Source organism: Ctenocephalides felis, unplaced genomic scaffold (assembly GCF_003426905.1).
Source record: "Ctenocephalides felis isolate EL2017-DRISC unplaced genomic scaffold, ASM342690v1 CF-g0.4_SCAFFOLD_01170, whole genome shotgun sequence".
NCBI lineage: Eukaryota > Metazoa > Arthropoda > Insecta > Siphonaptera > Pulicidae > Ctenocephalides > Ctenocephalides felis.
This window is the reverse complement of record NW_020537324.1, coordinates 76,490,215-76,506,231: the sequence shown is the minus strand read 5'-3', so window position 1 is coordinate 76,506,231 and position 16,017 is coordinate 76,490,215. Positions and strand designations below refer to the sequence as shown.

Genomic DNA, 16,017 nt, shown 5'->3' with positions numbered 1-16,017 from the left:
TATATTAAAACATGTGTACTTAATTCAATTTTTTTTAAATATATTTATTTAGTTGATTTTTTAAAGTAACCGAGAAATATAATATGTTATTTTACTAACATGATTGCCATTGTGTTTGTTGATTGCTTTATTTATTTTGTAATTATTTTTAAATATTATAGAATTTTTTTAAAGTTAAATTTAAAAGATTAAATTTAAAATATGCGAATTCTTGGATTTACTTCACTTTATATAATTTTTTAAACATATTCAAAAATTAAAAATGAAAGAAAAATTAGCTCATAACAAATTATAATCTCACTCTTATTTTAATGAAAATCGGATAAAATTGAATACCCAACAAAATTTTCATTTTTATTATAATATCTAACATTTAGTCAGAGTAAGAAGATGATAGACAAACCTTATGCATGAAAAATCTATATTTTTTATTTTTTGTTTAAATTTCTGTCGATATTTTTATTAATTTTCAACAAATATATTTTATCATTGATTTATTATTATTTCTAATTGTTTACTCATTTCTTAATCAATCATTAGTATTTTACCAAAAAAATAATACGTTTTTTCCATTTTCGTCAGCTGTTGTTTTTTTTTAAATCAAAAACCAAAGACAAAATTGGTTAAATCGATAAAAAATATGTCAAAATAACCTTTAAAAATGTTTAATATACCTAAAATAAAAATTACTAAATTTCGTAGTGTATTGTATTTTTTACATCCATTTTTATTAGATGTTTTTTAAATAGCAAAGACAAAAATTTGATTAAATCAATTTAAGCACGTATTCATACGACTATTATATAAAAAAGTCTAAAATCTTAAATCTAAACTTTTACGTTTTTTTGCATAATTTTGTATCTTGAAACGTTTTTGAAGCCGATAAAAAGATTGTCATGAAGGTGTAAAATTTAGAACAAATACGCTTTATTCTTTATGAGTGTTTTCGCATATCCCAGATGGTGCTAGTGTGCTTCAAATTCAGCTCAATTCACAATATTTCTAGATATATTACACGTATTAAAAATTTAATTTCATTTTTTCTTACAACATATTTGTGATTTTGTTGAAAATATATAACTTACGCGTATATTTTGTTAGTCAAATTAATCAGGTTTTTCTTTTCTATATTTTACATTTATATAAATCTTATCGGAGAATTGAACCTAAGGGTAAATTTACGTGCTACGGTTAGTGTCGACATCTATGATATACTGAAAGAAATAAAATTGATGTAATTTTAAAATGACTGCATTTTCTGAATAGATGATTCATATTCATTTATATATACAGATTGTCAAAGAAAGGAACACTTAAAAATAAATTGGTGTAGGGCCACTTATTACTACTATATTATTATAAATAAATATTCTTATAAATATTTATAAGTACGTCATATAAATGCTCAACACTTATCACTCAGCACTTGGCTATTAAATAAAATTATTAACTAATTTGTATTTAGTCTATGAAACCGATTTTGCAGCACAACAGACTAATGTTATGGCAAGGCCATGTTATTAAGAAAAATTATACTTAATATTGTCAAAAGCCATGCGGTCGGTGTGCAGTCAGGCGTATTTCTTAAGTTGTCAGAGAGAAAAACTAACCTAGAAACCGCACAAATGTCAAAAAAACCATGGGGTCTTTCTGACCCAGCTTCATAACATGCGAGTGACGTTGCAGTTTATGTTTAAAACGCCATAACATTTGTCTGTTTTACCTCAGAATCGGTCCCTATGTGAAACTTAAATCTAGTCTTATATCAAATTATTTATAAATTATTATTATAAGTATTATTAATATTAATTACCAATCTAGTGTCTCTTCAGTGGCTTCCCTGAAAGTTTTGCTCTGATCCGAGTAAAACTGTTGATACCATGTACGGTACCTTTTTATCGATTTTTTCCTCCCTTAGAAAATGAGGGTTGTTCATGTACTTTTTATGGTTCCAAATTGCTATGTCTCGCTCAAACTAGAACAATAAATAGATAAATGAATTATGTACATATTAAAGTGGTCCTTGATATGGACATTTTTGATTTTTTTTGCTCTCAAGATCTCAAACGCTTCCAAAGTAATAAAAAAATATCTGAAGGTTTTAGCTCTTAATATTAACGTTTAGATAGTTCACAATTCAATTAAAAGTTTCGTACATTCATTTTTACCATATATCCTTGCGCCATCTGTGATAGCATTTGTGAACTCACTTGAAAATATTTATAAAACACTTAACCTCTAATTAAATCCATGTGGACTGTTTAACGAAATATTTATTCATCATGACATCAAAATTAATTTTGCATCAAAATATTTATTTTATTAGTGATTTGGACACTCATATTATCAGTAATAAATTGCCATCAAAAATTACAAGTATGCTATCACAGATGGCGCAAGAACTTACTTAATAACTAAACTCTGCATACTCTATCTTTATTAGTTGCGAATCGACGGTTGGATATGATACGAAAAGTACTTTTGAAAAATGTTTTAAAAATATACAATATTATACTAGAGCTATGAAATTTTAGTATGTCATTACCTAATATATGTACTCAATTATAAAAATATAAAATCACATATGTTTCTAACAAATAAAGCTATAAATGTGCAATTTTGTAAAAAATGCACTCTTGCAATAGTTGAAAGTCCACGGTTTGATGAGTATTTTGAAAAATATTTAAAAATATAAAACGTTATACTAGAGTTAGAAAATTTTTGTATGTTATATCTTAAGATGTGTACTAATTTTTAATTGAATTGTTAACTGAACTTTTAATTGAATTGCGAACTATCTAAATGTTAATATTAAGAGCGGAAATTTTTAGACAATATTTTTTTATTACTTTGGAAGCATTTGAGCCCTTGGAAGCAAGAAAATTCCAAAATGTCCATATTAAGGACCACCCTAATATATATATGTAAAGAAAAATACCTAATTTTGTTAACTTCCCGTAGGGCAAGTTATAGTAATCGCAAAAAAATCGAAAATGAAAATTTTTGCATTTCTCGACGTTTCAAAGGTTTCTGAATATTTTGGCATACCTTAGAAAAAATGGATGTATGTGTGTGTGCGTGTGTGTGTGTGTGTGTGTGTGTGTGCGTGTGTGTATGTATGTGCGGATACAAATTTTCGTCGACGATTTCGGGAACACCGATCAACCGATTTGAATAATTCAAAAAACATTCGATTCGTATTGATAAGGAGACGTGCTGATTAGTTTTTGGCGAAGTCAGGTCTAGCCGTTCCGAAGATACGGGGCAAAAAGTGCCGAAAACGGTAACTCAGTTTTTAAGAGAACGGAGCGTCCGATTTTAATAATTCAAAAAACATTTTACTTGTATTAACAAGGTGAAAAACCGATCAAATTTTCATAAAGGCAGGTCTAGCGGTTTCGGAGATCTAATGAAAAAAGTAAAAAAAAAATGCCATTTGGCGGTCAAAAATGATCATTAGACATATGCACATCAAATTGTCAGATATTTTATAGAGATTTTAACAATAAGTATAATTTTGGTTTACATTCCTATGGGTTCCGTACCAATGTTTACGCGTTAAACGTTGACGCGGCGCTTACGCGGTTTGATATTTCGTCTTTATGCAGTTAAAGCAGTACGATTGCTTTGAAAAAAAGTTTAGATCTTTCAAAATATGTCAAAATAAAGAAAACATTTTTTTTCAAAAAAAAAAAAAATTAAAAAAAAAAAAAATTTAAAAAATTTTTTTTTTCAAAAAAAAGTAATTTTTTGTCTAATTGTTTGTCAAAAATCTTATTTTTTCGAAGTAAATTTTTTTCAAAAATGTTACTTGTTTTTAAAAAAATAATAATTTTTGGTACGGGAAGTTCCAGCAATTTGCCTTAAGGCACGATGCCTTAATTGCCTTAAGACAGAATTCCACTTACAGCTAGTTTAGTTTAAATTTTGCGCGTTATGATTGTCATAGATACAGCTCCTATGATATTAGGATAGCAAAACAAGTGATAATTTAAAATATGTTACAAAATAATAAAATTTCGTAAAAGTAAAATAATCTCTAAAATAGTAAATAATAGTGCAAATGTGTTTAGGAACTGACATTGTGATTAATAACATTAAATGTCGTTTCTTTTCTAACTGGTATGTAAGGTTTTGTATTTAAAACTTTGTCTAATGTAGAACTAATAATAAAATATATCTTTTCTAACAGAGAAACTCAATTGTGTTTGGTTGGCTTTGTCACCCTAAGCACGAATATAATCCTATATATATATATATATATATATATATATATATATATACTAGCTAACCCGGCAAACGTTGTTTTGCCATAAAAAATATGCCTAAATTGATAAAAAATTAATAAAAGTGCCAAAAATCAAATATTTATTAGATTTGGACTCTGGTTCTTTGACAAATAGTTAAAAACTTGTTATAATTTTCAAATTTATTTGACATTTCATACTTCAAAAATTAATTCACTCGCATCATAGTTTTTTGTTTATTATACTTTTGTCATGTCATATATGTCAATAAATTTTCTTTCAAATATTATTTATTTGTTAATAAATTAATAATTATTTTAAGTCATCAATGAATAATTATATAATTGTTAAATTCATAAGTTTGGCTAAATCAACACAGGAATATTGTGGAAATAAATATTTTTTACATAAAGATCTGATTTTTGACATTTGCATTTTATTTCAAATTAATTATATTGTCAAAATATTTTCTTTTCGGTCAAAATTTAATATAATATGATATAATTTTGTTTATTTTAATTTTGTTTGTCATTTTTTTTAATTAAAGAATGAATTAAATATTAGTCTAAATCAACGGTCTAAAATATATGTTTTTATATAAATATTTGATTTTTTACATTTGCATTTAATTGAAAAATAGTGAATGTCAATTTCATATATCCAATATGCACTAAATTTATAAATGTCAAAATATTTCCTTCTTCGTCCAAAATTAATATAATATGATAATATTTATTTTACAATAATATTTTGTATCTATAATTTTTTAGGCAATATTGCCTATAGCATAACTTGGAATAATTAATTTATTTGCTTCTTATTGAAGTAAGTCGTTAAATATTTTTTTGTGAAATGTCAAAATTTTGTTTATGATTAATTTTAAATTCAATATGCCGCTTTTTTATTGTGATCTCTGATCTATAATGTTTTGATGAAGTTTTGGTATCCGAAATAATTTGGTAAGCTAATCAATTAAATCTAAATCGTAAATCTATTTATATAATTATTTTCATAAATACTGACAAATGACATTTAATTTTTTTACATGTCAACATTTATTCAAATTTTTAAGCATTGATTTTTAATTAGATTTAAAACTATAAACAGTGATTTTGAATATAGCATTTCATCAAATTTGGATTTAAATGTTGGAAATTTCTATATATGTACATGTTTTTGAATTTTATTTTTTGAAATGTCAAATTTTTTTTTCAAAAATTATATATCGAAATTTCCTTAGACATTTGTCATTTTAGTGTTTTGTTTTTTTTGGTCATTTTTTGTCAAAATTTTTAAAAATTTATAAAAATTATATATTTATATTTTAAATTTACTTTTCAAAATGTCCTATAACCTAAGTTGGATATATATGCACACGATGAGCCAATAAAATTTAAAATCGGTTCAGTAGTTTGGGCGTCCATCGCGAACCAACATCGTGACACGAGATTTATATATATATATATATATATATATATATATATATTATATATATTTTTTTACCATTATGCATTCTCCGAGCATTACAAACGAAGCATAAGGAATTAGGTACCAAGGACAATATATCCTGTGCACCACTTTTTGCACCAAAGGTTCCACAGGAGTTACGGTTTGCAAAATCACCATTCGTCCAATTGATGTACTTATATTTAGTTGAACATATCCTGGACCAATCTGCAAAAAAAAACACCAATCGAGTCATTAACAACTCAGAAACAGACAAATGTTATGGCAAGGCCATGTTACGCTCCAACTTGCATGCATTATGCTACTAAATCATACTGAATACTGTCGAAATGTCATGTGTTTGCTTGTGCATTCAGGCGTTTTAACGCAAACTGCAACGTTAGTCGTATGTTATGAAGCTGACTCAGAAAGACCATGTTATCTGAGATAGTTTTTTTGACATTTGTGCGGTTTCTTGGTTCAATTTTCTATATGACAACCTGAGAAATACGCCTGACTGCACAGCAACAGCATGGCTTTTGTCAATAGTATGAAAATTCTTATTATTAACTTCCCGTGACAAAACAATTGCTTTTGAGGATAAAAAATTATTGCATCTTTTTCTATTTTCCATAAATTTTTTTTGTAATTTTGGAATGAAACTAGCTGTAAGTGGAATTTTGTCTTAAAGCTATTAAAGTATCGTGCCTTAAGGCAAATTGCTGGAACTTCCCGTACCAAAAATTATTACTTATTACGTACTTACTTAACACTTACTTATTTTGACATATTTTGGAAAATCTGAACTTTTTTCAAAGCAATCGTACTGCTTTAACTGCATAGAGACAAAATATAAAGCGCGTAAGCGCCGCGTCGCTGTCTAACGGATAAGCATTGGTACGGAACCCATAAGAATGTAAACAAAATTCATACTTATTATAGAAATTTCTATAAAATATCTGATAATTTGGTGTGCATAAGTCCAATGATCATTTTTGACCGCCAAATGGCATTTTTTTTTACTTTTTTCGTTAGATCTCCGAAACGGATAGAACTGCGCTTATGAAAATTTGATCAGTTTTTCATCTTGTCAATACAAGTAAAATGTTTTTTGAATTATTAAAATTGAACGCTCCGTTCTCTTAAAAACTGAGTTACCGTTTTTGGCACTTTTTGCCCCATATCTTAGGAGCGGCTAGACCTGCCTTTGCCAAAAACTAATCAGCACGTCTCCTTATCAATACGAATCGAATGTTTTTTGAATTATTCAAATTGCTTCATCCGTGTTTCCGAAATCGTCGACAAAAATTTGTATCGGCACACACGTACATACACGCACACACACACATACACACACACACACACACATACATCCATTTTTTTAAGGTATGCCAAAATATTCAGAAACCTCTGAAACGTAAAGATATATAAAAATTTTCATTTTCGATTTTTTTGCGATTACTATAACTTACCCTACGAGAAGTTAAAAATTCAAAAAATTACCCAGGCTAAGCACAGTCTAAACGCCACCCTGGTACAAATGTTTACCCAAGTGCGTTTAGACTGTTTATGTACTGAAGCACTTTACCAATTTTGTGAAAACTTTTGAAAAATGTGAAATTGCCGCCGAGCTAAGCACAGTATAAGTGAAAATGTCGCTTGCAAATGCGTTTAGACTGTGACTGTACGGAAGCACTTTTTCAATTTTGTGCAATTTTGGCAACTATTTTTTGGAAATTGAATTCGAAATGAAATGACGATTATTAATGTTCTGGAGATAAATTGATTTATGATTTACATTTGATTTGCTCAGATATAACAAACAAGAGAGCAAAAATAATGAAAGTTACAGTATTTGCGATAATATATTTGAAAACGTTTAAAATTTCTCGATCATTTCATTACGGTACGGGAAGTTCTAGCAATTTGCCTTAAGGCACGATGCCATACACCACTAGTTATTATTATTATTATTTCTATTACCTGTTCAGCCCTCACGTCCATCTGGAACATCCTAAATTTGGACCCTTTGATTCCCAAGGCGTGTTGAAGGTTCATGACAGCCCTGTGGGTTTTGTCTTCGTCTTCACGAGGTTCCCAAACAGCATTCCAAGTGTGGATAAAGTTGCTTAAAATTTCTGATATTAGGGAAAAGTTTGAGGAGGAAGTTTGGCTATTTGACGCGAATAGATTTTGGCCGTGAACACTGTTTAAGTGGGCTATGTCTGCACCGTTTTCTGGAATCTCCTAAAATTGTAATAGATAGATAATTAGATGTATATGCATATATATATATATATAAATAATATATATTTATATAAATATATATATATATATAAATATATATATATATATATATATATATATATATATAATTAGTTTTTTTTATGTTCGACGTTGAGACATGTCTTGATATGATTTTCAGCCAGTCAAAATAAAAGAAACAAATAAATACAAAATATTTATTTAAAATATACGTTTCGACACGGATTGTGTGTCATCATTCAGCAGTTCTTTGTTAACAGTATCTAAAAAATATTTACAAAGATTTTTTTTAAAAAAAAACTTAATTTTAATTTAAAATAATTAAAAAATATAAATACCACACCAGGAAAAAATTCTTTTCTTTATGTAAAATAAAAGGGTTTTTTGTATTGAAAGTATGGTTTTAACTTTAAACTAATCACATGTTCAGAAAACGTTGTCTTAAACTGATTCTTATTTCTTGAGTTGTAAATATGTTGGTTCATTCTCTTGTAAATATATTGCAAACTCCCACCAATATAAGAACAATTACAATCATTACAGTCAACTTTATGAATAACATCAGTAACACGCTCAACTGGAGTTTTAGATCTTCAGAGAGTGAAAAGTGAGTTTAAAGTATTTTTAAAAGAAAAAACTAACAGAAAACCTTCATTTAAAAACAGTTTTTTTAGATAATGTGAAAAACTACCTAAATATGGCAATAAAAAAATACCTTTGTATTTATTTGTAAAAGACGGATCTGAATTAGTCAAAAAAGAATTTTTTGAAAAATCATCAAAAATAGAATTATCAGACTGTAAAGTGAAAAATTTATTTTTTAGAAAATTTAACCTGCTATTTATCACGTTATTTATTAAATGTAAAGGGTAAGAACTATCACAGAAAATTTAACGAATTAAATTTTATTTTTTTTCTCAATATATATATATATATATATATATATATATATATATTCATATATATATATATATATATATATATATATATATATATCTTTGCTGTATGAACCATTAAAGTACATACATGGTGGTATCATTTCAGGCAAAATATGTAAGTTTACTTGTAACTAAACTATGTAGGTAGTATTTTTGAAAAGAGAGGTTGATGTTCTAGCTAAGTTTTTCAAATCATTCTGAATCGTTTGATACCAAAATTTAGTACATATACAAGTGTACAAGAATAATAGGACATACTGATTTTTAGAATTTTTAGAAAAGATTTAAAAATTATTGTTATCTTAAACTTTTTGAGAAAGATCATACGATAGAGCAAATGTTTTTGAGATTGTACACAGATCAGGTGAGTCAAATTTTTTCTGATTACTTTAATTAAACCGGTTAATAATTTTAATTTTTACTTATCTCTTAATAAAAAAATGCTTGGTTCAAAAAGCGTTTTTCATATTGTGTAAGGATCATATCATTAATTTCTGATTTGAAGTTATTCAAAACTTTAACACCCTCTAATCGCGCATTGCGAGGTTTATATGAATTTTGTCGCCGGAGCGACGGCATCCGAGTCGAAAGGGTTAAAAATTAGACTTAGGATAAAAATATCATTTTTATCCTATATTTACCTGTATGTGACAATTGATATAAAACTCGTTCCTTCCGCGGTACATCCATCTTCCGGATTCCACCTCCGGAACTGATGGAATTTCCCACGGAGTTATTTCCGGGTCAACGTGGTGCCACACGAAAATACTTCCGTTGACTTCGCGACATTCCCATTTTTTTACTGAAGCTTTTGGCACTAGAAAAAAATAATAAAAATATAAATAATAAGTAGAAGAGAAAGAAGATAGACAAAAACAAGAAGAGCAAAAGCAAGAACTAAAAAAGCAAGAGCAAGTTCAAAAAGACCAAGAGCAAAGGCAAGGACAAAAAGAACAAGCAGAGCAAAAGCCGTAACAAAAAAGGCAAAAGCATGTTCAAGAAAAACAAGAGCATGATCAAAAAGACCAAGAGCAAAGGCAAGAACAAAAAAAACAAAAGCAAGAACAAGAACAACCAGAATAAAAACAAGAACCAGAACAACAAGAACAAAAAATAACAAAAACAACATATAGACCAACATCAACGATAAGAGCAATATCAACCTCAAGACCAAGTCCGAGACCAAAACCAACATCAAGATCAGCCAAGACCAAAACCAAGACAAAAACCAAGTATTTCAACAAGACCAAAACCCAGAACTAAACCAAGACCAAGATCAAGATCAAGATCTGTTCTGACCAAAGAACAATTACAACTATACAATTATTTTTATTAAATTTCCTTAGTAAGTCATTGTAATCGTCCACAATGCAAAAATGAAATTTATTGCATACCTTCACGTTTCAGAGGTTTCTGAACATTTAGGCATACCTCAGAAAAAATGGATGTGTGTGTGTTTTGTATGTCCGCCTTATTTTGTCTACGTTTTCAGGCGCACGGATCGACCGATTTGAATGGTTTAGAAAACATTCGATTCCTATTAATAGGAAGACGTGCTGATTAGTTTTTGGTAAACGTAGATCCAGCCGTTACGGAGATACGGAGCAAAGAGTGCAGAAAATACAAATCGAGTTTTTGAGAGAACAGAGTATCGGATTTGAATGATCCATAAAACATTCACTTTGTAATGATTGGGAGAAGTGGTTATTAGTTTTTGGCAAAGTCAGATCTAGCAGTTTCGGAGATACAGCGCTAAATGCGCAAAAAATGGCAGTTTTTGAGTGAACTGAGCGTCCGATTTGAATGATCTAAACAAAACTTTCCGCTTGTATTGTGAAAACAATTGCTTTTGAGATTAAAAAATTATTACATCTTTTTTATTTTTCATATAAAATAAAATATTTAAGTTTGTACCCGCACACACATGTATCCATTTTTTCGAAGGAATGCCAGAATGTTCAGAAATCTTTAAAACGTAAAGATATATAAAAGTTTTCATTTTCAATTTTTTGCGATTACTATAACTTGCCCCACGGGAAGTATATGACATTAATAAGATAATCATTTACTAATTTTTTAATTAGTAGCCAATTCTCTAAATAAAATAGAAATGTTATGATAATGACGTTTTACACATAAAACCTAACCTCCAAAATGCACAAACTTAACAATATTTAACTGTGATTAGAGTTGCACTTATGTTAAAATCGTTATTTGTGCGTTTTGGAGGTTAGTTATGTACATACAAAAGCATATTTTTTCCACATTTGATCTTAAACGATTAAGAATGACTTGAAACGCCCAGAAAATATAAGCTGCAAGTGGAATTTTCAGGTGATAACAAAAATTTTTAATACTTGAAAGTAGTTTAGCAGATGCTAAAAATAGTTTATATTAATAACAATATGGTCTATGTTTTAATATTGTAGGGAAATAAATAAATTTATAAAAAGATATTTCCTTGTATATAAAAATATATTAAAATTTGGTTTAAATTTAAATTTATGATAAAACTTTACAAAATGTTATGACCTTTGTTTCTCTCCAATTTATGGCTCACTTGATTCCCACAATTGAAATATTTATTTTTTTCAGAAAATATTTTTGTGATTTTGGATTAAAAATTCAAAAAATTATCCAGGCTAAGCACAGTCTAAGCGCCACTCTGGTACAAATGTTTACCCGAGAGCGTTTAGACTGTTTATGTACTGGAGCACTTTTCCATTTTGTAAAAACTATTGAAAAATGTGAAAATGCCGCCAAGCTAAGCAGAGTATAAGTCAAAATTTCGCACAGAATTGTTTGCAAGTGCGTTTAGACTGTGACTATACGGGAGCGCTTTTTCAATTATGTGAAAACATACTATTGAAAAATGTTAAAATGCCGCCAAGCTAAGCACAGTCTAAGTGAAAGTGTCGCACAGAATTATTTGCAAATGCGATTAGACTGTGACTACGGAAGCACTTTTCCAATTTTGTGAAAACTATTGAAAAATGTGAACATGCCGCCAAGCTAAGCACAGTATAAGTGAAAGTGTCGCACAGAATTATTTGCAAATGCACTTTTTCTATTTTGTGTAAATTTGGCAACTATTTTTTTGAAATTGAATTCGAAATGAAATGACGATTGTTAATAGAGATAAATTGAATTATGATTTACATTTGATTTGCTCAGATATAACAAGATAGCAAAAATAATGAAAGTTACAGTATTTGTAATAATATATTTGAAAATGTTTAATATTCCTCGAATATTTCATTACGATACGGGAAGTTCTAGCAATTTGCCTTAAGGCACGATGCCATACACCACTAGTTTACTATTTATTATTACCTGTTCCCTTGACACTGTAAGGGACCCCGGAGCATTGTCCGGTCTCGCTGCTGAATCTCCATTGATGAAAAGGGCATTCGAGGCAATTGTCGCGGACTACGCCGCCAATTGCCATGTTGGCGCCCAAATGGGGACAATAGGCGTCCAAAACGGCGGCCTCGCCCTTGGCCGTACGCATTACTGCGAAATTCTGACCTAAAAAAATAATTAGTTGAAAGTTAGACTTTTTAAAATATTTTTTTCGATTTTTTTTTAATTTTCAAAGGTGTGTAAAAATTATAAAAGATTAAAGAAAGTTCGGTATCTGAATATTTGGATTTCATTTTTTTTTAAATATTAAGAAACTGTTCAAGATTTATTAACATTCTGTGATAATTTAAAAAAATCATTCAATCCTAAAATTATTGTAAATATATTTCAAAATTTTATTAACATTCTATGATAACTTAAAAAAATCACTCAATCCTAAAATTATTGTAAATATTTTCCAAAATTTTTAAGCATCTATAAAGAATTCTAAATATTCATAAAATTTTCTAAAGATGTGTAAAGAAATCTAAGCTACTTTAACATCTATGTAGATCCTCGAAGAATAATAAAAATCTTTGAAGGTTTGTAAAGATTTTAAAATACTTATAAAAGTATATAAAATTGGTTGAAAAATATTTGAGAATACGTAATACCATTTTTTATAAAGATTTGTGAAGATCTTTAAACAATTTATGAATATATTTGAAGCTTGAAGATTTGTTAAGAAAGTTATGTAAAGTTTTGTAATTTATAAAAATATTACAATTTTTGTGAAGATATTCAAAAATTTGTGGAGAAAGTTAAAGATTTGTAAAATTGCTTAAAATCAGTCAAGATAATCAAAGATTTGTGATAATATTTGATGATTCATAATACTATTTTAGGACTTGTAAATATATTTGAAGTACTCCTAAGCAAAGTTATAAAATTTGTCAAGATCTTTTAAGATTTGTGAAGATCGTTGAAGATTTTTGAAGATCGTTGAAGATTTGTGAAGATCTTCATATTTGTGAATATGTACAAAGTTTTGTGAAGCTTTTTGAAACTTCATTTAAAAATTTGTAACAATCTTTAATTTTTTGAGAAGGTCTTTAGAAATTTGTGAAGATTTTCAGACGTTTGTTAAGATCTTTAGAGATGAGTTGAAATCGTTTATGATTTAAAAATTTTAAAGATTCTAAAATTTATGTGAAGTTTTTTAAGATATTTGCTAATATGTGTGAAAAGATTTCAATATTTATGAAATTGAGTAAAAATCTGTATAGTGATCTTTACATATGTTTGATTTATTTTAAAATTTGTAAAGTTCTGTGAAACTTTTTTTAAATTTTTTAAAGATTTGTGATGATTTTTAAATAATTATTTAAATATGTAAAAATTTGTGAAAATCTTTTAAGATGTTAGAAGGTATCTGAAAACAACTTCAATAAATTTTTTCAAACTTTGTGAAATTATTTCAAGATTTGCGTTAAACCTTTAAGAATTTGCTTAATTGTAAATATTTTCAATGATTTGTGAAGATCTTTAAAGATTAATGAAAATCTTTAGAAATTTATGAAAATTTTCAGACGTTTTTGAATAACTTCACATATTTGTAAAGTTTTTTTATGCTTTCTTAAAAAATTTAAAGATCTGTAAATATCTTTAGATTCATGTAAAGACCTATAGAGATTTGTAAAGATCTTTAGAAATTTGTGAAGATCTTTAGAGGTTTGCAAATATCTTCAGAGCTTTGTGAAGCTTTTTGATCCTTACTGAAAATATTTTAAGATTTGTAAATATCTTTAGTGATTTGGGCAAACTTTTAGAGATTATTTAAGATATTTAAAAATTTGTGCAGATATTTAAAGATTTAATAAGATCTGTAAAGATTTTTGAAGATTTTTAGGAAATATCAATAATATTTGCAAAAAATTTAAATATTTAAAAAAATCTCTATATGTTTGTTAAAATATATAAATAGTTGAAAAAACATATAGAAAGCTATGATGATATTCTAAGATTTGTGCGTGATTTAAATACTTTAAAGACTCTTAAAATTTAATCAATTTTATCAAAGAAAGGACAATTTCTGAAAGATTTGTAAAAATCTATAAATACATATGTTTTGTAAGAAATTTTAAAAACTAGAAATGCCTTCATAGATCTTTAACAATTTATAAAGAGTTTTATAAATTAAAATTACAAATAAAAATGAAAAAATGAAAATTAAAATCCTTGATAAATAATAGTTAAAACCTCGAAGATTGTCAAGGTCTTTAAATATTTAAGTTAAGAAACCATAATGCCTTTAAAAATTTGAAGATTTAAATTTTAATACTTTGAGCAAAGAAATTTTCAAGCAAGTTTTTAAGCAAATTTTTTTAAGCATTTTTATACATTTAGGATGATTTCAATAATCTTTTCGCCGACTTTCCGATAAAAAAATAGTCTTACTGATTTCTAGTTGATTTTATAAAAACTTCTTGATGCCAAAAAATTTGATTAATCCTCAACTTACCCAAACAATTGACACTTTTGACTTCCCCAGCTTTCAACTCTTTGGACTCCAAAATCCCGAACCACCCATTGGGAAACGGCGGAGGCAGCGTTTCTCCAACTTTCCTCGCCCTTCTTGCATATTTAACCTTGTATAAACCTCCACGCAAATGGTCATAACCGATCGCAGTCAAATCCTAAAAATAAACAGAATAAATAAAATATTAATACATAAATTATGACTTAGATTTCGGTGCCAAATGTTAATTTTCCCACAGCTAATTAAAATAATGAGAATTGATTTGTTGTAATTACCTTTCTCCAATTGATTGGTTTCAAGATTTTGTATATCAAATACAAAAGTGCTGTAAATGTAGTAGTTGCTCCTAAAATATAGAGCCATGTTATAGGATAGATGATTTCAGTAAAATTTGGACAATTTTTGCTGATTTCTTCACTGCTGATTTGGAAAAAGTGCTGATCTGAAGACGAGATGCAACTTCGGGCATTTGGAAGCGTTTTGTTCATTTCTCGTTCTAAAAAAAAAAATAAAAAAACTAGTTGTAAGAAGCATGTATCATACTAATAATCAATTTAATCAATAACAATTGCAATTTATTCATATTTGTCTTTTTCCCACTTGGCTCTAAAAAGTGTGAACTATACCAAATTCCATACAAATACTTCATTTCTTCAGACATTTCACATGGTACGTGTGATGAAATCTCGTTAGGGAAATTAGTATACTATACTTGTTTCAATACAAAATTGAAGTTTTCACAGACATTCTGCATAGTGTCGGTGTGGAAATCTTTGTTTGGAAACTAGTATAGCATTTGATGTGTACAAAATGTTCAAAAGGGTTATAGATTAATAGAAATTAGTTGTAAGTGTCAAATTAAAAATTAATTACTAAAGTCGTCAATTTTTGTCTTGTTAGAAATTATTTTATTATATTATACAGTTATATTTTATTCTTTGATTGTTATATAAATTTGCTTCTGACATTGGTAATATCTACAAATTTAAATATCTAATAAAAATGTAATTTAAAATAATACAAATACCTACACGAAATTGAATACCTACTATTTTATCCATGTAAAATTAAGTAGTAAGATCTATAACTTAATTTTTGCTATTGAAGAGCTCTTTTAAATTTTATACTAGTTTAGATCAAAAGTTCTAATAAATCTCACAAATAAAGTGAAAAATAGCAAATGTTACTCAACCAAACTTTATGTGTTAAGAAATCTGTAATTTTCTTTCATGCTTATTTT

The 16,017-nt window shown here is 27.6% G+C and overlaps 1 protein-coding gene across 1 annotated transcript; it reads right to left on the bottom strand.

The window, feature by feature from the left end:
- Positions 1 to 1,809: 1,809 nt before the first annotated feature.
- Positions 1,810 to 15,438, bottom strand: LOC113367651 (cholesterol 7-desaturase-like). The gene is given in 9 exon segments (XM_026609238.1): positions 1,810 to 1,905; positions 1,907 to 1,975; positions 5,751 to 5,921; positions 7,677 to 7,940; positions 9,538 to 9,713; positions 12,230 to 12,424; positions 14,760 to 14,934; positions 15,053 to 15,273; positions 15,378 to 15,438. Coding segments are annotated over 9 exon segments (1,428 nt in total).
- Between the last annotated feature and the right edge of the window lie 579 nt (positions 15,439 to 16,017).